Raw genomic sequence first — 24,070 nt, forward strand, 5'->3', positions numbered from 1 at the left:
TAACCCCTGTCTCCTGCGGAACTCAATTGCTTTCTCCCCGCGGTCATTCCTCTTACCTAACCCGTTATCTCCCACTTCATCACCATATCTTTCTTCGCCTACCGTCGCATTCCAATCCCCTATCACTATCAAATGTTTCCCTATAGAAGAACACGCGACTTCCTCTTCCTAAACATTTCAAGTTACTATTCTAACTAATTTGGTCTTCTTCTTCTGTGCTGCTGCTGCAGGTTTTGGTGAGAATGCGACCGCGGAAACTTTGCCTCTCCCGTTGCCGGGCACGACACACGGCCGATTTGGCCGAGTCCCGTAGTTGCCAGGACTCATTTTCTCTCTACTGTCCATCATATAAATCTTGGGAATAATAATGGAGGTGGTTTCTTGTTGCTTTCCTCAATAGTGTTTTTCACGTGACACTCAATGGCTGCCCCCTGGGGTCAGATGCCTCTGTAGCCGCCTCACTGAGGAAAAGAAGCTGCGTGGACTACCTTTCTTCTTGCTCCCAACCTTCGACCTCTCTGGCGGCATGGGTGACCCTACTTGGAGCGATTCTCATTGCTCCCGCCAGCATATCTCTAGGGGTTATCGGAACGCACAAGCCCTTCCACCGCGTCAAGTCCATGGGAGGGACTTTATAATTAAATGTTAATTTATAATTTAATTTTATAAAAGTTAATTTATAATTAAATGTCAATTTATATAATCAACATGTACGCATAAATTCTTATATATCGGAATACACACTCACACGCAGGTGCAAACGTGCGATTTCATTAATTAATATATGTGTGCACACTGCCATGCATACCTAAATATATATTTATACGTAATGATGATTTTATTTAGTAATGTGAGTAGCAGTTGTTACTGTCTCTAGTTGTTTCCGAAAAAAATGATATCTTGAACCTATCCATTCTACAGTCGATCTCTCAAATATTGAAGGAATGGTTATGCATTCAATACTAGTTTCGGATTTTAAAAATGTATGGAGCGTTTTCGGATAACTGGTCGGTCTTAAATTTACCATGCTCATTCAGTCATGAAATTAATCTTCGTTTTTCGAAGAAATCCCTCCCCAAATCTTTCAACAATTTTGGCCTGTGTGTGTCATAAACTCCTCTGGGTAATCTCACTGCCCCACGCTGCACGCGATCTCTCTTATTATCTTTCACTTCCTCATCGCATTTCCCAATATCTTCTTGACGAAACCTACTTTTCGGTTACCTTCTCCACATATATGTATGTCTAATATGCTTTCTTCTAGAGATATCATGGGTAAGAGTGAAGTCAAAACACTGTTAAAATTCAAAATTCGTTAGCTCACTATTATTAATGGTGTAAAAAGTTTGTGGAGAGCATAAGAACTCTTAGTGACGAATCTCAGAAAATTTCAGGGTTTCAGAATCTCAGGAAAATTTCATTTATTCAAAAAAACGCATAGGCTGTCACTGATTTTGAACTAAGGCCTTTAAAGATTATGTAATCTATCTTTATCGTATTTTGCTGATTCAGTTCCCTTCCCATTGTACTGTCCTTGCTTACCCTTATAGCGATTCAAAAACAATTTTGAAGTCCCTTTCTCTGCTCTCTCCCTCCAATAGCGAAGTTCCAGCGAAGCCCAGGTAATACATTAAATTCCGATTTATTAACAAATGGCTAGTCATATTAAAATTATTGTTTTTAATTGTCGCATCCCCATAAAAACACTCCAGCCTTATTTCATCGTATAATATTTGCCTGTAAATCATTTAAGTACATGTAAATCACAGCTACTACCAAAGCATGAACCAGATTTGCCGGCATCGTTCGACTAACGACTATATATCGGATAGGGTGGGTCTGGAGAATTTTGGGAGCTAAATTTTCTTCCTTTTTTCCTTGCAGATATCACATTCCAGTGTTTAGGCCACTGGCCCGGACCAAACAACCAGCGCTACCTGGCACTCTCCGAGGCGAGCAGCACCACAAAGACGAGAGCCCGGTACCGGTGTGCGGTGCGTTCACAACAATGCTAAAAAAGTCATTTTGAATGGAGAGCATAGCCTAGATTAACTAATATTATTCTCTCTATTAATTTACATCGTCATAAAAATTCATGTCCCTCGCGTCGCTCCCTTTGTGGATGGGAAAAGCAAAAAGCGCCTCATTTCTTAGTTATTTGTGGAAACTTACGTGATCACTCTCTTACGAATTTATCTCGTTCTGCCCTGTCCTTGCACTCTCATCTCCTCTCTGTCGCATGTTCTCTTTCTCTTAGTTTCATGCATGCACACCCTGCTGTTCCTTTTTCAATTATTTTTCTGTTTACTGCGCATCCTGAATTCATTTCCGCAATCATCCTATTAAGCACAGTGCATTCGTTTTGAACGCATTTGCCCTCAGTTTTATTCTCTGTTACCTCAATAAATCTCCGACTGCTGGAAACTCTTTTGGGCTCTCAGCTTGCAATATTGATCTACTAGTACTCTAGAATGAGTTTATTGATATTTCCAGTGTTACATTAGTCTTACCCGTGTATTTATTTAATTTACAATCCGAATTGTAACATAATGGCCTTTACATTGGAAAGCAAGCATGAATGAACAACAAGGATAATGGTAACCACGCAATCCCTTCTGGAGGTAGGTAACCCATCAGGACGAGAATCGAACTCGTGACCTATGGAATAGCAGGCGAGGGTGTTATCAGCGGCGTCTGCGATTTTTTCGTAACTCTAAACTGTCACTCCTATTTCTCTTATGGCTTCCAAATATTTTCGTTTTTTCTATGGTTGATAAAAGGAACGCCACGTGGTTCGTTTGATGGATAAGGTTAGAGCTCACCTGAGTACAGCTATGACATTTCTCACTCAAGGTAGGGGGCAGTTAGTTACTTTCCCTGTTCCCCCTGCAGTTTCCCCAGGAAGATCTGATACCCGGTACATTACGCAGATTGGGTGAAATTGGGTGGGAGGAAGTGTACAAATCCTACCGGGAGACGAACCCGAGTCCTCAGTCAGGATTAGTAGATTTGCAGTTAATTATATCAATGAATACATTTAGTGATTAGGTACAATTTTGTCAGCAGGGTGAGTGATCCTTTATGAAAAGGCAGTTACAAATCTAAAATGAAGAATGTATGAGAGGCGAATCTTATCGCCGTGGGGACCAAAAAATTAGCATTTTCATATGTAATGTAAATCCCATTATCTTGGTGCAACTTATTTTTTGAGAAGTAACCATTTCGGCAGTTACGTCTTGCATTTCCTTGGAGTAGAATAGTGAGATAGACATTTTTAATACTTGAGCAAATCGCGCCATGAGCAGACGCTCTGGAGGCTAAGGTGATAGATAATGTACAAGAAGACAATTCAGAAATTTCTTCTAGAGTATACAGACTAAAGTGACGCGCGATCTTGGGCGCGAAAAAGGATATTAATATATTTCCGTCTTGGTGCGACGACGTCAAACAGAAGGCTCCATTCGACAGGAGGCCGCGGGAAATATCTCTTCAATATTGGCGCGGGTAGTTTTTTTACATCCGTCTGGTTGGAGCCCTCTTGAGATTCAAGGTGCCCCTCGAGAAGGATTTTATCTCTCATGAAGGATGATTTGGGTGGCCGGTGTTGATCCCGTCTCAGCCTCCGATCCTTCCTTCCCCTCGTAGCTACCAGGTGCATCCCTACTGAGAAGATTCCGCGAAAAAAATATGCTAATAAACTGGAATTTCCCGGGGCTCCGAATGGTTTCCGGGCTGTGGAGTCCTTTGAGCGGAGGCTTCAATTCGAAATGATGATTAACAAAAAGACTCCGCATTTATTTGAGCAAAGTTTCACATATTTGCGTTGTATTATGGGGAATATTTTCTTAGTAGCAGGATATTTACGAGAATTGTGTTAGCAAAATAAGTATTTGCAAGAAGAAGGGTTGAGCGATATTTAAAGACATACAAAAAATAATTTAAAAATTACTATGAAGTGTTTGGACCGAAATCTGGTTTTCAAGGCATTCATGTTTGTGGATTCAAGGCGATTGAGATGTTGGAGCGTAAAATGGAGAAAATTAGTTGAATAGGGAAGTAGATATGTAGCAAAGTATTAATTGTCGTAGCTTTTGTGGTATTATGTTACAGGAAGTTACAAAATGGAATTCAAGACAGTAGGAAATAACCTCTCTTATCCGCAGTTATATGTAAAATTGAAATGTTTATTTATATTTTGTCTATATGAGGGGAGCAGTATCTGTAGTACTCCAGTAAAAATAGTTTTTCATTTATTTTGTATAGTTATATAAATGTAGCTATCATGAAATGTCTTTGCATCAATCACTATAAAAAAACATGCGTTCTAAAATAATGACGTTTTGACAAGTCATCTATCGATAATCAAATGAAATAAGTTAAATCTGGTAAATATGTTAAATGAAATATATTGACCTGGCAATATCACTTTCTAACTTTCCTTTTCGTGTATTAGATAAGCTCTATGTATTTGTAAAAGCCTGGAAAAGTGATTCATATATATAAGTAAGCAAGAAGGCAAACAAAGACTTAATTATACAAAACCGTCATTTTTATCTATCTTTAAAAGCCATTTGTTTTCGATCCTCGAAAATTTGGCATAATGCTGTACTTTTACAATATCCTACTTCACTTGTAATTAATGAAGTATATAGATGATTCAATATAACCCATATCAATTTTTACTCGGTGTTAGCCCACGCCAAATCACCTGGCCAATCGTAGTATGGTGGCGGGGAGATCAGGATTGGCAGAGATAAGCAAGGAGCCAGTGGTAATGGATAGGATTATCAGTTATCTATGGAACTTTTTTTACTTATTTGCTGAGGAAATTTTTAATTGGCAAGGCAGTGAACATGGCTCTTCAGTGCTTAATGGTTTCCAGAGAGTTAGGCTTTTGTGTTTCTGATTGTCCCGGTTGTTTTATTGTTAAATCATCCCATGTAGAGGTAATTTAGCTGTAGAGGTAATCCTATGTGGAGATAATTTGGTAACATGGCTGATTTAAGTTTTTTGCTAAATGAAAAAGTGTAGACAAAGCATATTTAATAAATAAAGATGTACAACGCACTTGTCCTCTATGCCAACAATGTACTATTGTGAACTGAGAGCCCATGACTACAATGGAATCAGGGATTTAGTGAGTAAACAGAAACTTAAATCAAGACTAAAGCTTCTAAAATGATTGCAGTTGTGTTTGACGAGGATAATGAGAAGAATAATTAAACTGTGAGGGTAAATGGTATAATAATTAAACAGTGATGTTTTTATGTCACTTAACAGGATGTTTGTAAAAGATGAATAATTCCTGCATATGCTGGGAAGAAGGTTGTTCGTAATATGCATATTATTATTATTATTAGGTAATCTACCGGTTAAGGTAGGTTTTTGGATGGACATAATTACTAATTAAATAATTTGTGACCCCTAGAAAAACACAACATCCTACTCTACATCAGGTCCCTCTTCAGCTCTGAGTACTTTCTTCCTCCCTTCATCCCGTCCAACATCCCTATCCTCTTCCTTACCTTTCCTCGTTTGCCTAACATTCTACCCTCAATTACAGTCTTCAACATCCCGCTGCCGGTCAATACCCCCTTCAGCCACTTTTCCTGCCTCCATAGGATTGCTCCCAGCAAACCCCTCTTTTCGCCCACCATACCAAGTACTTCCTCGTTTCTTTACTTCTCTGTCAATTTTACCTTCTCCATTCTTCTCCACACCCACATTTCAAAAGCCTCGGGTCTACGTCTATCCTCCTGCTTCAATGACCACGTTTCCGCGCCGTACATAGCCACGCTCCATATCAAAGTTTTTACGAGTCTTTTCTTAACATCCTTACTCAACGTCCCCATCATCAACTCCCTCCTCCTTGTAAAAGCCTCTTTGCCTAGGGCAATCCTTCTCCTTACGTCCCTACTACTTTGACCGTGTTGGTCCAAAACACTACCGAGATACGTAAACTGTTCTACCTGCTCTAGTTTTTGCCCTCCTATTCTAATGTTTAGCTTAGCCTTTTTCTTTCTAGAAAATCGCATAACCTTTGTTTTATTGATATTGATTTTCATCCCATACCTGTCGCACTGAATTTCCAATTCACTCAGCAATGCTTGCAGCCTCTTGGCTGACTGACAAACTAAAGCTTGGTCATCAGCAAACCTAACTGATTTTACGAATTCCCCGCCCACATTCATTCCTACCTCCAGTTCTTCCCATGCCTCTTTAATCATTTCCTCTGCATACAGGTTGAACAGCAACGGTGATAATGGGCAAGCCTGCCTTACACCTCTTCCTAACACTGCCCAACCGGACTCCCCGTTCCCCACTCGCACCTGAGCAGTCTGAGACATGTACAGGTTGCGGATTAGCCTCCTGTCCATCCAATCTATTCCCGTTTTCTTCAATATACTCATTATTTTTTCCCAATTCACTCTATCAAACGCTTTTTCGAAATCTACGAAACAGGCAAATACCTCCTGGTTGTGTTCTATATTCCTCTCGATTAATAATCCCATTACTGCAATGGCATCACGCGTACCTCTCCCCTTCCTAAACCCAAACTTATCATCCCCCGAGTAATAATTTGCCCTACTCTCTATCCTTTTGTTTATGATCCTGAGAACAACTTTAGCTGAGTGGGATATCAAACTAATTATCCTGTAGTCCTCACATAACGTAGCCTTTACCTTTTTCGGAATAGGAACTAAAACTGATCTCACAAAGTCTTCCGGCCAGATGCCCTCCTCATAAATACTACGGATCAGCCCATATAGCCTCTTCCTCCCATATTTTCCTAAGCATTTTAAAAGTTCCACGGGAATGTTATCCACCCCCACGGCCTTATTTAGTTTCATCTCCCTTAATGCCCTTTCTCTCTCATTGTCTAGTATGCCTGGACCTAAGCTGTCGTCCTCTACTTCATGTTCCTTTTCAATGTCTAACTTTGGTCTAAGCTTTTTACTATACAGTTCTTCTATATATTCCTTCCATCTCTCTTGGATCTTTCCTGTGTCAACTATTACCTTACCTGCCTTATCTCTAACTGTTAGCATAGATCTCCCTTTCTTACTTCCCGATAAAGATTTAACTTTGCTGTACAGCGCACCGATATCACCCTTCCTCTGCAGACTTTCCATATCCTCGCACTGCGTCTTCCACCATGCTTATTTTGCTTTATTTGTTGCCCGCCTCAATTTATTGTTTAATTCTTTGTACTTAATTTTGCCTAATTCTGTATTTACATTCTTCCATTTTCGACGCTCATCCATCTTTGTAATCATCTCATCCGTGATCCATGGTTTCCTAGTCCTTTTAGCGTTAACGGTTCCAACAGTGTCTTTTTCTACTAGTAGTATTCTATCCGTTAACTGCTCTATGTTGACTACGCTTCTTCCTACCTCTTCATTTAATACTATGGCAACCCCTCTTTGGCTCTCGTCCCCGCCGCTGTATATTTTTCTATACTTATCACTCCAGTAATCCCCGCTATCTTTCCATCTCACCTCGCATAGAGCTAAAATATCTATATTTCCCCTTTCCATCTCTCGCTTAACATTCTCCAATTTCCCTGTCCTCATCATTGTCCTAATATTCCACGTTCCTTTTCTAACTAATTTGGTCTTCTTCTCCTGCGTCTTCTGTCCTGCTGCTGCTGGTTTTCCCTTGCAAGGGTTTCGTGGGATGACGACCGCGGAAGCCTTGCCTCCCCCGCTGCCGGGCACGACACACGGCCGATTGGGCCAAGCCCCGTAGTTGCCAGGACTCAAAATATCTGTATAGTCCATCATGTTAATCTTGGGAATGATAATTGAGGTGGTTTCCCGTTGCCTTCCTCAATATGTATATGTATATGTGTATATTGTGTAGACAAATGTACCTTTTGAAGATATAATGCAGGGTGCATGATCCTGTTCCTGAGAATTTGTTTATCAGTATTTGTGGGCTCTTTAAATTTGTCATTTTTGTTTCCAAGTGTTCACCACATTTGTTCATATTTTCATCTGATTTGAAATTATAGATCCCTAAGGGTTGGATTGTTAATTCACTACATTTCCAAAGAAACTGCGGGAGAAGCCGCAACAGTAACTTTTAACGGAGTCATCCGCTAATGTGCATTTCAATGCAACAATTTCAGAGTGTAAAAATCATTCGCCTTGACTGGGATTCGAACCCAGATCCCTCAATATCCGGTCGAGTGCTTTAGCCACTTAAGCTACCGAGGCGTCCTCTTAAACTCTGAAATTTTGGGCTTTTAAAGGAACAAGATGTTGTGACGAAATACCGTACATACAATGTCACAGGCATTCGTAGTCGTGCGCAAGGCGCCACGGTCCACGAGGTTAAAGCCAACTTTAAACACTTATGGTGTTTTCCCTTTGACAAATTCCAAAGAAACTGCGGGAGATGCCGCAACAGTAACTTTTAACGGAGTCATCCGCTAATGTGCATTTCAATGCAACAATTGCTTGCATTGAAATGCACATTAGCGGATGACTCCGTTAAAAGTTACTGTTGCGGCATCTCCCGCAGTTTCTTTGGAATTTGTCAAAGTGAAAACACCATAAGTGTTTAAAGTTGGCTTTAACCTCGTGGACTGTGGCGCCTTGCGCACGACTACGAATGCCTGTGACATTGTATGTACGGTATTTCGTCACAACATCTTGTTCCTTTAAAAGCCCAAAATTTCAGAGTTTAAGAGGACGCCTCGGTAGCTTAAGTGGCTAAAGCACTCGACCGGATATTGAGGGATCTGGGTTCGAATCCCAGTTAAGGCGAATGATTTTTACACTCTGAAATTGTTGCATTGAAATTCACTACATTGTTCAAAAAGTTGTCTATTATGCAGCCACAAAAACACTCCATGAGTGATGGTCACAAAAGCATTGCTGTGCCATTTCCACTTCCTGTTTTATACCTTTCCTTCTTGGGGATCGAGATGGTGCGGGGGCTAACGTACTGGCTTCCCACCCTGAGGGCGCGGGTTCAAATCCCGGCGGTGTTGAATATTTTTCAGAGGTATCTCGATCCCTACTTGAGGGGCTTTGTGGAGGGCACTTTGAGTGAGTACGGCGTCCGTCGGATGGGACGTTAAGCTGCGGACCCCTTGGTGCCTTTCGTAAAGAGTAGGCTAATGCCGACGCCGGGTTTCTCTCCACCCTTCATCCTTTCCTGTCCATCCCCTATGGCGCAAATGACCTTAGCTGTCGGTCGCCTCCCCTCAAAACTACTACTACCTTTCCTTCTTATTTTTGCAGCTTTACCAAGAGGATGCAGCAACAGGAGTCATCTCAATGGCCTTCTCTAGTGACTCCACATGCAGTTCCGACTTGCGTAGTGCCACTGACGGCTTCGAGACACTCAAGTTGACCCCCCAAGGGCCACTACACTGGCCGCAGCCCCTCGACCCCAGCCCCTGCCTGTGAGTGTCTTCTACCATTACCCTATATCTCATTCCTCCTGCCTGTTGTATCTTGATGTTTTTTTTAATTTCCAGTCCATGGCATCATTCTTACATTCCATGTCCCTCTTCTAAGAATATAGTTTGCCATTTGTGCCTTTTCTTCCTCTGATATCTACTTGGTTGTGCAAGGATTTCTTGTGATAAAGACCACTGAAGTATGCCGACCACAGGCCTCCCCTCTACCCCATAGTGGCATGACAACCACCCCTCCTAAATCCCTTTGTGGCCAGGTTTCATTAAATATTTATTGCCATTCAGATCATCTCCTTTGAAAATATTTAGTTGTTTAAATTTCCTTCCTAAATAGTATTTAAATGTACTACCATCACTTAAATGGCCACCCAACTGGGATCAGACACATCCAAAGGCCACGCATTTGCAATTATGTCCCTGAGAAGCAGGTGCTACTTGGCCTACCTTCTGCATATCTCCTGACCTTAACATCTAAAAAGAATAGATATAAACCCATATTCATAAAATGGTTTTCTGCTCCATAGTGTGAATTCAGTGAAATTCAGGGGTAATCATTGACTCAAAACTTCTGTTCCCATTGAGGAAACATTTTGTCACTAGTATTACAAATGTTTGTGCAAAGAGGGATGCAAGATAAGCAGTAATAATTTCGGTCTTCATTATCCTGAATGGATTTGGTGAATATCTGCCCATTACCAGAATATTTTGAGAGGTTGACATAATATTGACTGACCTATCAGAACTCAGCATTTTTCATGATTTTCATCTATCCCCCAAGGGATAATTGTCAGTTTTGGCATATGCATCATAGTTAGAATTGCACTCTATATTTTGAAATAGCATTGTAAACTAATGCATTATATATCTCTAGCTTTGTATATTCATATTGGATTGTCTAATTTATTGCATGTTAAATTCAATTTTTTTGCATGACAATATGTTATCTTTATTGCTAATGCCTAGTAAATTATAGCATTTAATTTTCATCTATAGGAAACCTGGATGTGTATAATAAATTGAAATTGAAGAAAATAACATTTCAATGAAATCTGAATTTCATTTGACCTCATGGATTTCCATTGAAAAAACGTTTCTGATTGACAGTGTACTCATTATATCAAAGGTTTGATGGAAAATTCTCCCCTGTGTTCGCAGATTCGCCAAGTGGGCGCAGGGTCACTGGGAGCACATGGCCGTTGAAGGCAACACACTTGTGTTCCGGGATCACCGAACATTCACCACATACACACTTCGGTGCTTGTCGACAGAGGATGCGACTGGAGAGCGTGCCCTCATCTTTGGTCGGACTCAGTGGTGAGTTCCTGGCCCCCCGTACTATCACTAAATCGATCGTACAGTACTTATGCACCATTTTAATTTTGATCAGCATCAAGTCATAGCAACCTCAGGTATTCATTCATTCTTTATTCAATTGGAATAACAGTGGCTTACAAAGGGCTAGCGCTGACCACTAATTATTCTCTTTAATTTCATCAAAATTAATGCAAAGTAAGTTATTTAAGGGCTGAATCCAGAAATTCATAATTTTGGAAGTTTATCATCACTGATGTTGCAAGGCTGAAATGTAATCTTTTCCATGCCCAGCAATTCATATTTTTTGTCATTCAGGTAATAATTCTTATCAGTATATTAGCTCAATAAACTTCATATGTGCTTGGAAGGATATAAAATATAACTTTTGAAAACATAGCTTTTTTTAATGGCAGTACATTTATATGAAAATGAAGCTTTGCTAGATAATAAAATAAGGTATCCCCTAATTTCACCTCCTTTAGTGTAAAAATAATCACCTCCTTATTTCTTTTCAGTGGTGAAGAAATATACTCATGCATTTGGATGAAACTACGGGGTGTCAATGTGCTAGAGTTCCAATTGGGTAAGATTTGACAACTTAGTGATCATAAGAGTGATTTTCATGTAATATGACGAATGAAATGCATATCCTGTCATTGTTTTATTCAGTAATGTTATTGTTTTTTAATACTTTATAATTCTTAATTACTTTAATATGCAAGAAATCGATAATTACATGTAAACACATTAATTACATAAATAATTACCTAAGTTTTGGAGCATCCAAGAATATGTGTGAATACATAGGTGTTTTACTATCATATTATAGGTTAGTTACTATTCCATCCTCTTATGGGTTCCCTATTGTGCATTGTGTTCTCTTTTATGGCCTCTGTTCTTAAACATGCATTGTATCTATCCTGATGTAGTGTATTTTTGACCTTGAGCTCTTCAAGCTTAATGTTTCTTTAGCAATGGCATTCAAAATGTTACAGAAAAAGATAGCGACATCCATTTCATTCAGTCTTTTATCTTCATTTCCTTTAGTTTTGAAAATCAGTTCATTAGAAAAAGATGTGAGGGTCTTATGTCTTCATTTCCATCTCTGTTAATGAGTGTTTCAATCCAGATTTGTGAGTTGCTGGTTAAAATATCCTTTTGATGAATCCTCTAAATTTGCTAATATACAAAGTAAATTCTTCTGTTTCTAACCTCACATAAAAAGCAATTAATAAATTTAATTGTGCCTAGCATCACTTGGTGCAATTTCTCCTCAATGTAAAGAAACTTGGCTGTATTCTACAAAAAAAATTCAATGCAAAAAAAAATACGCTGGATTGCGATATCATAGTCTTACAATATGCTTCAATGCTCAGATTGGTTTGAGGCTTCACTTTGTGGAATCGATTCATATTGGAAAAGAAAATACTTTGTTTTTTCACACATGTTTTCCACACATTTTTGTTTTTCCACACATTATATTATTCACGACCTAGGTTTCGACTTACAAAGCTGATGCTGACTTTGTAAGTTGAAACCTAGGTCATGAATAATAGAGTACATGTGGATGAACAAAGTTTTTTCTTCTCTGATGCTTCAATGCTATAAGAAATATTGACAGCTTTGATAGAGGGGATAAAGAGAGGTAAAGAGGGAAAAAGATTTTAGGGAATGAGCTTGTTATTTGGTATGAAGGCAAGCAGAAGGTACAAAGAAATAAATAAGCAGATTATTTTAGCAAACAGGGAAGTCCATGTGATACATAGTGCAAAATAATTACTATTGACCATTTTAAAGCTACCTTTGATAGATTACTCATGATGATCCTGATGAAATGGGAAATGGAGAGAAAAGAAACATTTTCAAATCACTCCCTTCTCTTATTGGTAAACACATTTTGTAGATAATTTTTTGATTGCACGTGAATACTGTGTGGCAGTACACCTTTGGATTACTTCTTGAAATTAAAGTCCGTAGAATATGAAATGAGAACACATGCAGGAAAAATATCAGCATCAACAGACAGCTGTCTAGCTGAATGAGAAAAGCATTAATATTTCAAGTCTCCCAAGGAGGTGACATCATGTATGATTGAAGTTCAGCCTTTGTCATAATCGTTTTCACATGCACAGAATCATATTAAAGAATGTATTCACTCGTTTTGTAAATATTCTAGTGAAATGTTGGATTATTAACTACTTATCTGCATCTGCTGCATACCATTAGCTGTTGTAGGTTCCATGTTTAATATTGATCAATACCTAGGTATTTCACAGCTCACTCAAAATCTCTGAAATGAGTTACACATTTTTCAATCAGTACTACCATAGACTTAAATGGTCAATCTAGCTCATCAACATCTGCATCTTATTCTTCACTGTCAATTCTCAAGAATTGTGCACAAACTGTGAAGATATAGTCTACTCCTGGAAGAAAAAGTGGTGCCGATCATTTTCAGGGGAAATGCTTTAATTTCATAGTGCTATCATTTCCAAATGTCTGTATGTAGTCATGGGCTCAGGGGAAGGGGGGAAAATGTTCTTTATGTTGGCATTTAGTGGCTTGCAGGCATCTCAGAGAGACATAAAACTATCACGAACTGGCCATTGAATACTAGTTTAACAAAAGCTAATATTCAGCTTGCGGGTTACTACCTTCAGACTTTTGGAAAGAGTCTATGTAGAGTTTTTATATCTAATATTGCTCAATTTTTAGTTAAAAATTAACTTTTAACAATTTATTTTCCTCTCTTGTGCTCAATGACTAAAATTTATTTTGTATATTTTTTCAGGTTTGAGATCAAGTGCCTACCTAAATGAAAGCTTGTGTGTGGATTCAAATTTCAGAGATGATGCATGGATAACGCAAGGAAGTAAGTTTTTGTTAGATATATTTACTTATGAGTTTCGAGATAATATTAAATAAATGTTTCAAAATGTTATCTCCAGCTAATTACTCTGTACTTACTGTAGAGCACTTTCCCACTAAAAAGCTGCATCTACATATTGAGGCTTTAGGTAGAGGCATCAGGTACTAGGCACTTTTTGTGCTTGATCAGTGAGGAGGCTCATTGAGCTCAAATGTACGCAGTGCAGTAAATGTTTCTTTTAGTTTAAAAATTTGAAAAGAAATACATTATGGAATCCTTCTGCCATATCAAGACTGAAACTGTAAAAATCATCTTCAGAATCTATAGTCTATTTAGCATCTTGTATCAATGCTTGAAAGTAATATATATATTTTTTAATTCTAGGAGTGGAAGTGCTTAGAGAATCCCCATGTCCAATTGCAGGAGAGTATACTGGCTTTATTCCTGATGATTCTGGTTTATGTGCAAAATTGTATTCTGATTGTAACAGACCAGAAATTATGTTCTACAGAGTATCTGCTTGCACAGCAGAACCAGAAGTATATGAAGGTAATTATTTTTGTTATAAAGGGCATTTACCTTATCTTTCTTTCTCCAGTAGGTGCAGTTCTTTTTTTGCACAAAGCATCCCATCTTGTCTAAACTGTCACTGTTTTTCATCCCAGGGGAAAATCCCTGGAAGGCGTATTCTGCCTCATATAATAAAATTTCTTCTTAAAGTGATCACCTCATCTTAGGATAATTTTTTGGCTACCCATAATTTGATCACTAAATTTCAGTAGAAATGTATTTTTAGAATTATAATATTTTCTTTGTTGATTCATTTACTTACATGAGTCTTAGTACTTAGTGCCAAATTCTCTTTATGTCACTAATGAATAGTATTCAATTCATTTCATTGAATTAATAATATTTAATTAACAAAGTGAAATGAAACATAGTTAGCTTTGAACCAATGCAAATCAGGCCCATATTGGTTAGCGGGCATAAAAAATATTACAGAAAATATAAATTATTAATGATGTAGATTAATCATTTAATTCAGTGGTGGACAATTATATACTTGTTCTTCCAAAGTTATCTTTGCTCAGAGCTTTGGGAGAAGAGGGAAGAGTAGCAAATATGTCATATTATATTCCAATTCTCCATAAAAGCCTGTCCTTCCATTTCTTTCCTGCTCATCTCTGCTTCCCCTCTCCTATGAACTTTCTCAGATCATTCTGCTGAGATCGTGTCCTATTAAAACCTCTCCATATAATCATCATAAATGCAGGTAATCATTAACCTCAGTTTCAATTCACGTTAGGTAATTTATCCTTGAAAAAAATGTAATTGCAACTTATACTGAAGTCTTTTAATTATTAAAGAACTTGTAATTTTCAACTAGTAGGTAATTGGTCACCCTCATCCTTATTTCATTACTTTCCCAAGTTAAGGAAAGCTGAACTTACAATGCCGCCACTGTTATTTAGCCAATTACACATAATCAGCTCCCAGCAGTTATCACCCTAACTTCATCATTGTATGTGACAAAGTCTGCATTAATGTATATTTGCACTTTGGAATTTTCATGCCAAAATTATACTAGTCCATTGCAAGATATTCTATCCATAATCATGAAAATGAATAAAAAATAATTCCAAATGCTCCAAACTTGTCACTGTGTGGTCTAGTTTCTCTTGCATTCTTGTAATGAAATAGTTTTTTAATGATTTAAATGAACTATGTAATAATATGATACTAAAATTACCAACTTATGCATGACTACAATAAAATCAGAAACTACTCATGCCAATACAAACCACAAAAATAAATTCAATTTTTAACTGATATTTTCAAAATAGTTATGCACTCTTTCTTTTGAAGATAATCCATATTCTAAATAATAAGAATTATACCTTCTTTGGTTTCTGCTTTTTGCTAGATGGTTGTATTAGCATGCTACATTAAAATCATTTAATCTTCCTTGCAATTTTCAGGGACTGGGAGAGATGTGCCATTCAATTCAAATCATTGGCCAAGAAAGTTTTATAACCCCTCACAAGTAGGATCAGGGATATTTCACATCGCAGATTCACGTGCTCGAGAAAAACCCAACATGGAGACACTGATCTCCTCTGTAGCACCAAATTTTAGGACTTCCCCATGGCAGGGAGATCTTTTCCCAGTCTCAACTGAACGGCCAACATTTCCAGATGTATCCATTTTTCCAAATCATCCCCAGTCTTATTTGCAGTCAAATCAAAGGCCTCTTGCCTCAATCAGATCCCAGTTTCAACATGGCTATTTGACTCAACCTTCTCACTTAATACGACATTTAATGCCACCTCAACCCATAACAAATTACAATTCCAGTTATATGGGTAAAAAAATAGGTTTTACTCAATCAAGAGAGAGAACAAAAAGAATGGCAAAACCCAGTGATTCCATGGAATTTGAAGACTTTGAAACAGAGTATGATCCATGGACTTTTCCAAAAAATCACGGTCATAAAGCACCCAAAGAGACCACGACTGAAAAAACCACAAGCATTCCATTTATGGGTCCACAATCCCCTGGAAGCTTTCCACCTCTAACAAAATTCATCCCGAGATATTTCCCGCCACTGCCCACACCCCCACCTCGGCTTCCACTGCCGGATATCATCAGAAATCATCCAAGGCCTCTCCCGAATCCTGCACTTGAAGGTTCAGTGTCAATTCCTTGCTCTCAAAATGTAGCAATTCCTTTCAACTCGCCTTCTTCATGGGCCAGTCCAGGGGTCCATCAGGGCCAACCCAGGAGGTGCATCCATTCCTCCTCCTCTCGTGACCCAAGGCACCCCGATGCTACTGCCAGAAGAATGGAAGGTAGTGGCCACTAAGTACTTAGGCTCCATGCAGTGGGTTCACACATTGTGTCTTACCTTGTCCTCCCTCACAGACCAACCAATTGCATCTTTGTTCTTAGAGAAGGAGTTTCAAAGCACTTTGAGTGTCTTCACTTTTCTTTTTCCCTTTGTACTGCAATGCACCAATGAATTTTTCCAAGGAAATCACTTAGAGGAAGGGAAATCACTCACCATGCCAAGGCAACATGAATTCTATGGAAAAATATTTTTTTTTTACCGCTGCACAATGTTTTGTTACTATATGTCTCCACTCTAGGAAAGTAGGCAAAGTCTCCTGAAAGAAGTATCACTTTAAGTAACTGCATTATTATTTAAGTTGATGGTTCTATGCAATTTTTCACCAACATGTGTCAGAGTTATCACAAGTTTTCACTATGACCTCTTTAATTATTGTTGATTTTACCCTTAGCCTTGAATGCTATATTTGTATGAAGAGTGTCATTGTACCATCTTGCATGCTACCTATATATATTTTAAAATGAAAGTAGACCCATTTGTACTAGTAATCTAATCTCAATGTATGCATGCTATTTCCACATTCCTTATGGTTATGGGCGACAGTTTAGAGAGACACTTGATTATAATCTAGGCTTAGGCGTTTGTTTTGCTCTAAATGTTTTTCAATTAATGTTAATTTTAGAAGAAATAATTATTCTTCTGTATTTTTATTTGTCATGCAACCCAGGAATATTTATGTTAGAAAATAAATTTTTTTAATTTATGCATTTCTGCTAAGTGGATTGCTTACTTGTTATAAAAGAAAATGGAGTACTTAGTGCATTTGAAAATCACATTTTAAAATAATGTATGTGAAAGGGGCCATGAACTTATTATGAACCACCGATTCCTTCAAAATTTTTATCTTCACTGCTTAGTAATTAGTGAATCCACCACAGTCGTGTTTTAAAATTTATAATTAATTATTACTAGTTTTGAGAGGATTTTCAAAATTTTAATGTTGTTTTTATTAAATGAAGTCCCTGTTGGTCAGAGCACTAATGAAAATTTGTTAGTTATTTTATGTGAAATATATTTATATTGTTGTTGAGAATATGTTTCTCATTTGAATTAGTCCACTTTGTTAACTGTGAGTAATGGAATTAGGTAGATATGCAAACATATTTTCCATTGCCTATTTAATTCCATGATATTTTAATTGATTGGCCCAAAGATGATAAATGAAACATGAATTTCTTGTAACTTGGAAAATTCTTGTATTTATACAGAGCGGGAATATAGATGCTTAGGCCAATGGGAAGAGGATGGTGTGATGTACACGTATACACAGAGGCGTGATATTGGAAGTTATGAGTGTTTTGTGGGATCCATTGTGACTAATAGTGAAATTTATATAAAAGAGGCTGGAGAGCACTGCCAAAGAAATGTCAATCCACTCCTAGATGGCATGAAATTATCCAAAAGAGGTCAGTATTATCACTTATAATTAAGTTAAAATCTTGAAACATGTATTAAAAATTACTGAAACATTAATTTTTAGTAGAGTAGACAACTTTTCCTTGATTAAGTACTGATTTGGCTATGAGGGACTCTTTAAGTATCTCAGTATATGGCTATGGAAAAAGGTGGACAAGCTTTTTCTCTAAGACAAAAAAGGTTTTTACACTTTGGAGGTCATATTCCATTTCATTGTTCTCAATAGGGTAAAGTGAAGCTAATCCAGATTGTATGGGGCCAAGGGTAGTCTGGATTAGGCAAATTATATATTATCTGTGATCTTGACAACCATAATCCCATGGAGCATTTTCCCCACTGCTCTTGTATGCCCATGATTGCAGATAACTTCTAATAACTACATATGATGTATTTGAATCCCTGATTCCAAAAAGATTTAATACTGAATAGGAATTCCATCATGTTATTCAAATGAGCCAAATTTTTTTTAAGTCAAGTATAATTTTGATCATTTGCCTTGCAGTTGTCACAAGTATGAATAATGAGTAAAATATTGTATTAGGTGCAAATCAATGTATTCCAATTCTGTTTACTATCATATTTTAGGTTCCTGTCAAAGTCCACAAGAAAATTCTGGAACAAGTACTTTCAGTCCAACTCGTCCTTATCCTACTAGCCCTTGGCATTCTAGTAAGAAAACATCACTTCCTACCAGGCCTTGGAAACCAATCACAGGTAGGCAGAGGCTTTAATTTGAATATTTCAAGTTTCTTGCAGTGATTTTATCACTGTAACTTCCATAAAATTTTGGAAAAAATAACCATTGCAAGCTAAAACTCATTGAACTTAATTCCAGGTTCACCAAAGGGCCAAGAAGGAATCCAGAATGCTGTACACAGAAATGTTGTGAATGTTTTCTCTTTCTTGTGCATTGTGACACTAACTGCATTTCTTTGAGCCTGAAATTATCATCCATTTGTGATGAAAACAAACAGTATTTTTAAATAATTGATTGTGATACCTGATTCTACAGGATATGTCTAATTTATCACCTTAAATGTCTGAAGGATTAGACGTTAGGTGGAATTTGTGTTGAATGTTTGTGCACACATTTGTGATAATGACTGGAGTACTGATATGAGACAATTTACATATTATAGAAAGGGGATGGTAATATTCCTGGTTCCAGTAGATGTTATGGAAACTTTATGAAATGGATTGGCTCTTGTGCATATTTTTCTGGATTATTGCCTAAAAACAGATTTTTTTTATACATTCTTGCCACATTTTTGGAGCAATTTTAGCAGAAATTTGTATACTTTGTCCTGTTTCCAATAAATATGTTATGGATAGTTATTAATAGTGCTGAAATTTCACTTTTAATGCAATTTTCATATTGCACTCAGGTAAGATGTCACAGAGCATAGTATAGGGCATCTGAATGTAAATATCCCCTCATCAATCTCAATACCCCTTGTTAGAATTACTTAAAATATTATCATGTCATACAAATTTATCCCCCAGTGTGAATACCAAGGAGAAGCCATTGGTTATATAATTAAGTGTACATATTTTTCAGCGATAGATTCTAATGAAACAATTTTCTTTTTGGGAAATTGTATTGTTGGAAAATAACAGCTAAAGTGAATATATTTCTCTAAAAACTAATATGTATGATAGGATTCAGGTATTTTGCGACAGTTATCAAACACAGTTAAAAGGTTTTTCTATTTGAGAGTTCCTCTGGAAACAAGATTTTCAAGCATTTTTCAACTTTATCAAGATTTGTTTTACAAGTGTGTCTGAGTTTTGCCAGTAATGTAAATATTCAATTTGAAAAACGGTAAACCTTTTCCTATAGCTATATTTATAACTAATTTGTAATGAATTTCTTCTTTAATTTTGTATTTTAATTAAGAGAGTCATGTATTTTAAGTTTATAATAAAATAATTTTCATAAATATTGTACTTTATTTTTTATTTAATAGTCGATATTTTTCTGCTATATACGAATCGAATATCGTATTCCTCAATAAAATTAATAATTTATTTTACTTATATAACTATAATGGATGTGTTAGTTTTAAACCGGTAATAGGAAAAGTACAAGGAATCCATGATATACAGACGAAATGATTAGGAAGACGGAAGAGAGAAGAATATGGAAAAATGTAAACATTAAGTTAGATTGACAAACGTCTTCATTCGGACAAAATTGAGACCATAAAGTCCCTTTATCCATTTAAACCTTAAGGCAGAAGTCAGCGCGAAGAGGTTTATCATAGGGTGAAAGAAGCGTGGTGAAAGACACATTGCTAGATATAGAACTTGTAAGAATAAGGTAAATGTTTTCACCGCAATGGAAGGTAAAAGAGTAGTAGTAGTTTTAGGGGAGGCGACCGACAGCTAGGGACATGTTAAATGTCTTTAAGGATGGATGGGAAAGGAAAGGTGGAGGGAAACCCGGCGTCGGCATTGCCTTTTCCTGTCGAAAGGCGCCCGCAGTTTAACGTCCCATCCGTACTCACCGGACGTCGTACTCACTCTTATTGCTCTCCACAAGTAGCGATCAGGATACCACTGGAATGTGTAGCCTCCAGGATTCGAACCCGGGACTCACGGTGGGAATCCTGTACGATAGCCGCCGGACCATCCCGATCCCCGGAAGGTAAAAGAACTAAAATGAATTACGAAGGAAACCAAAGTCCAAAAAAATAAAACACTAAATGAAATTTGTTAATTGACACTGAAAATGCTCCAAAGAGATGGTAAGAGCACACAGACAATCTGTGTGGTAAAGGTTTTGGGCTGTCTGGTTAGACGTGAAAAGAGAATGTGAGGCAGATGAAGATACCCTTGGCCCTGGCATACTTGACTGGGAGATAGAAAGGATACTAAGAAAATAAAGGATGATAAGGGAAAAGAACATAGGGAGGACGGGTGAAGGAGAGTGGGAAGATAGAGGCAGGGGTTTCGAAAGGGATGGGGATTGATGGGAAAGAAAATGGTGTAACCCTTAGTGGGCAAGGTCCGGACTGACGCTCGAGCAGGGGCCAGATACAAGGTCTGTCCCAAAATCAGCATGACTTATTTTTTCCCGGATAGACGGACGGCGGTTTCTCTGACAGGGTTCTTGGGAGTGGAGTTCAGGAAAGGCTTGAGGCCGCTGGCAATTGGCTCCCAGACTTTTCGGAGTGTGGATCATTAGTTTACGAAACATATATGACGTGACCTCATAACGCTCCAAAATTAACCGGTTATTGGAACAGAGCTACGCCATTAAATTTAGCGTGAAACTGGAAAAAACCGGGAAAGAAACTCACGAAATGCTCAAGGCAGCTTATGGTGATAGTGCCATGAGTACTATATATCGGGTGTTTTTGAGTGGCTCAAGTTGTTTCGGGAGGGTAGAGAAGATGTTGAAGACACCGAACGTTCAGGAAGCCCTTCGAACTCAAAAAGTGGCGAAAATCTTGGAAGAGCAAAGGCTTTGTTTGACAGGGGTCGTAAATTATGTATTCGTATGGTTAATGATGAACTTGGCATCTCTTAAAGTGATGTGAATCGCTTGTGACAAAAAAATGGGTATGAGAAGGGTGAGTGTGAAACTGGTGTCGTGAGTGTTCTCGGGTGAACAAAAGGAAACTTGCAAGCGGATCTGCCAAGAGCTTCTAGTCCGTGTGAGTGAGGATCCAAATTTTTTAAACAATGCCTCCCCCCCGCCTCACATCCGTGGTGAAAGGGCGTCACCACGGCTCGGGGTGGAAGCGTTACGACAAGCCGTGAAGAGTGAGCTTTGCAGCATTATAAGTGAGTTGATGGCAGGGACGTTGAGTAAGGATGTTAAAAAAAGACTTGTCAAAACTTTGTTTGATCTGGAGCGTAGTTATGTACGGCGCGGAAACGTGGTCACTGAAGCAGGATGATGTAAGTAGATTGGAGGCTTATGATATGTGGGTGTGGAGAGGGATGGAGAAGGTGATATGGACCGAAAGGAAAATAAATGAGGAAGTACTAGGCATAGTGGATGAGGAGAGGGGTTTGTTTAGAGAAATTCTAAGGAGGCAGGAAAAATGGATGAAGGGCGATTTGATCGGCAGTGGGATGCTGAAAACTGGAACAAAGGGGAGAATGTGAGAATGTTAGGCAAACGAGAAAAGGACAGGAGCAGGACTGGGATGTTGGACGGGATGAAGGGAGCAAGGAAGTACTCAGAGATGAAGAGGGACTTGATGTAGAGTAGGTTGCTGGAGTGTGTTTTGTTAGAAGTCACAAAATATTATTTATTTGATAGTTGTGTGCATCCAAAACCTACCTTAACCGGTAGATTATATATATATATATATATATATATATATATATATATATATATATATATATAACTTATGTGAAAGTTTCACAGATTAAATAATAATTTATGGAATCAAGATAGCACTAGCGAACAAAAATACACAAAAAAGAAAAGAAAATCACTTGTATTCTGAATTTTCGGTGGCGATACCACCGTTCTCAAAGGAGAGAAGGAAGGAACTAAAAAGGTTTTAATAGAAGGGGCCGGGGACGCTGGATGGAAGGGGGAGGCGGGAAAAGTTCTGCAAGGGTGGCGGACACGGAGCGGCGCCATTAACCACGGCCCTAGGAGTATGGCGCCGCTCCGTGGGACACACCCCCAACGGGAAATTCCCCTCCATCCAGCTACGACGTTCTCTCCGGACTTTGAAGGTCTTTGCACCTAGTTACTTTGTCTTCCCCACCCCCACTCAAATATATAGTTACCCATGCTGCCTTCCACCTTTCCTCCCCTTCCCCTCTTTTCCACTACCCTCCCCTTACTTGCTTTTCAGCATATATACTGGACTCTGAGTAATGACTGTTACCTGATGATGATGTAGTTGCATTGAAACCGATAGTATTTAATTTTATTTTGTGCAAAATTGCCAATTTTTGATTAATCATGATAGTCTACCACATCACGCCTGAAACGTCCCTTTTTATTAGGATAACCAGTTTAGACAAATAGAGAAAATATAATGCTTATCAAGATAGCCGAGTTCCAGACAACATCACTAGAAGATAGAAAAGGCACAAAAGAAATATAAATGGAACAAGTCCGCGAGAATGGATAACATCCCTACGAAACTACTAATGTGTCTAGGACATGGAAGGAAGGGAAACGTGTGAGGAAAAGATTTTTTGGGTTCTTTCCTGGCACATATGAGGTAGGAATTTGGAAAAAAATAATGGAAAATGGAAATGTTGGAAAAATGTCGTTGAATCAGTGTAAGTACCGATCCAAATGAAGGTAAAAACAGCTTTATGTGAGGACTATAGGACAATTAGTCTGGTTTCACATGCAGCAAAAGCGGTACTTGTGATCTTCAATATAATGACAATGATTAATTGGGGAGAATCAGTTGGGGCCAGGAAGGGGAAATACACGCATATTGCCATAAGAGTAACGAGGTTATTAATAGAGAGAATCTTAGAGGATAGTCAGGATATATTTGTTTGTTCTTAAATTACGAGGAAAAAAGCGAGAGTGAAACTATAAATGATGTATGAATGAAACTATGTATTGAAGTGTCCAAAATTATTATTTGCTCAATTCCCTAAAAGTTCCTCCGATGACTCCCAAAGAAGAAAAGCGTCAGTAACAAATTTAATGTCTAACCTATCAGGAGAAAATTTTAAGTTTTCTATTCCAGAAGTGATTTTTCTGATATGAACATCACGATAAAGACCCAGGTTTAGATTCTAAAAAAATTTCGTCCATGTATTTGATAAGGTTCCTCCAATTGATTCTCAGAGCAGGAAACGAAAGAAAAACAACGAATTAGAGCTTCAATTGGCGAAAGAATTTATTAGTTCCATTCTATTTAAATAAATCCTATGAACACCGTGAGTAGAAAAACAAGATAATGACAACGGATTATAGCGTTAGACAGCAGATAAAATAATCTGCTCTATTCATGATAGGTTCGTCTGATGCAGGAAAACTATGAGTTAAGGTTTCAGGTGGAGAAAGGTTCACGTGGCCCATTCTTGATAAAATTAATTAAAATTTTCTCACGTGATTAAATTCTTTCGTTGTGTGCCCCGTACAGGGAAACTGGAGGCACCTGACTTGCAAAGAGAAAATTTATTTTTTTAATTC

The 24,070-nt window shown here is 38.0% G+C and overlaps 1 protein-coding gene across 1 annotated transcript in view; it reads left to right on the forward strand.

Moving 5' to 3' along the window:
• The window catches only part of LOC139698400 (uncharacterized), a 101,520-nt gene extending 81,690 nt beyond the window's left edge, over positions 1 to 19,830 (forward strand). Inside the window, exons 5-13 of the mRNA XM_071597295.1 lie at positions 1,885 to 1,994; positions 9,252 to 9,415; positions 10,586 to 10,744; positions 11,260 to 11,327; positions 13,536 to 13,616; positions 13,998 to 14,162; positions 17,730 to 17,927; positions 18,523 to 18,651; positions 18,773 to 19,830. Of these exons, the coding sequence (XP_071453396.1) occupies positions 1,885 to 1,994; positions 9,252 to 9,415; positions 10,586 to 10,744; positions 11,260 to 11,327; positions 13,536 to 13,616; positions 13,998 to 14,162; positions 17,730 to 17,927; positions 18,523 to 18,651; positions 18,773 to 18,873 (1,175 nt within the window). The 3' untranslated portion in view covers positions 18,874 to 19,830. The remainder of the gene's footprint in view (positions 1 to 1,884; positions 1,995 to 9,251; positions 9,416 to 10,585; positions 10,745 to 11,259; positions 11,328 to 13,535; positions 13,617 to 13,997; positions 14,163 to 17,729; positions 17,928 to 18,522; positions 18,652 to 18,772) is intronic.
• Positions 19,831 to 24,070: the final 4,240 nt, after the last annotated feature.

This window comes from Hetaerina americana, unplaced genomic scaffold (genome assembly GCF_022747635.1).
Source record: "Hetaerina americana unplaced genomic scaffold, ioHetAmer1.1.p SCAF_85, whole genome shotgun sequence".
Taxonomy (NCBI): domain Eukaryota; kingdom Metazoa; phylum Arthropoda; class Insecta; order Odonata; family Calopterygidae; genus Hetaerina; species Hetaerina americana.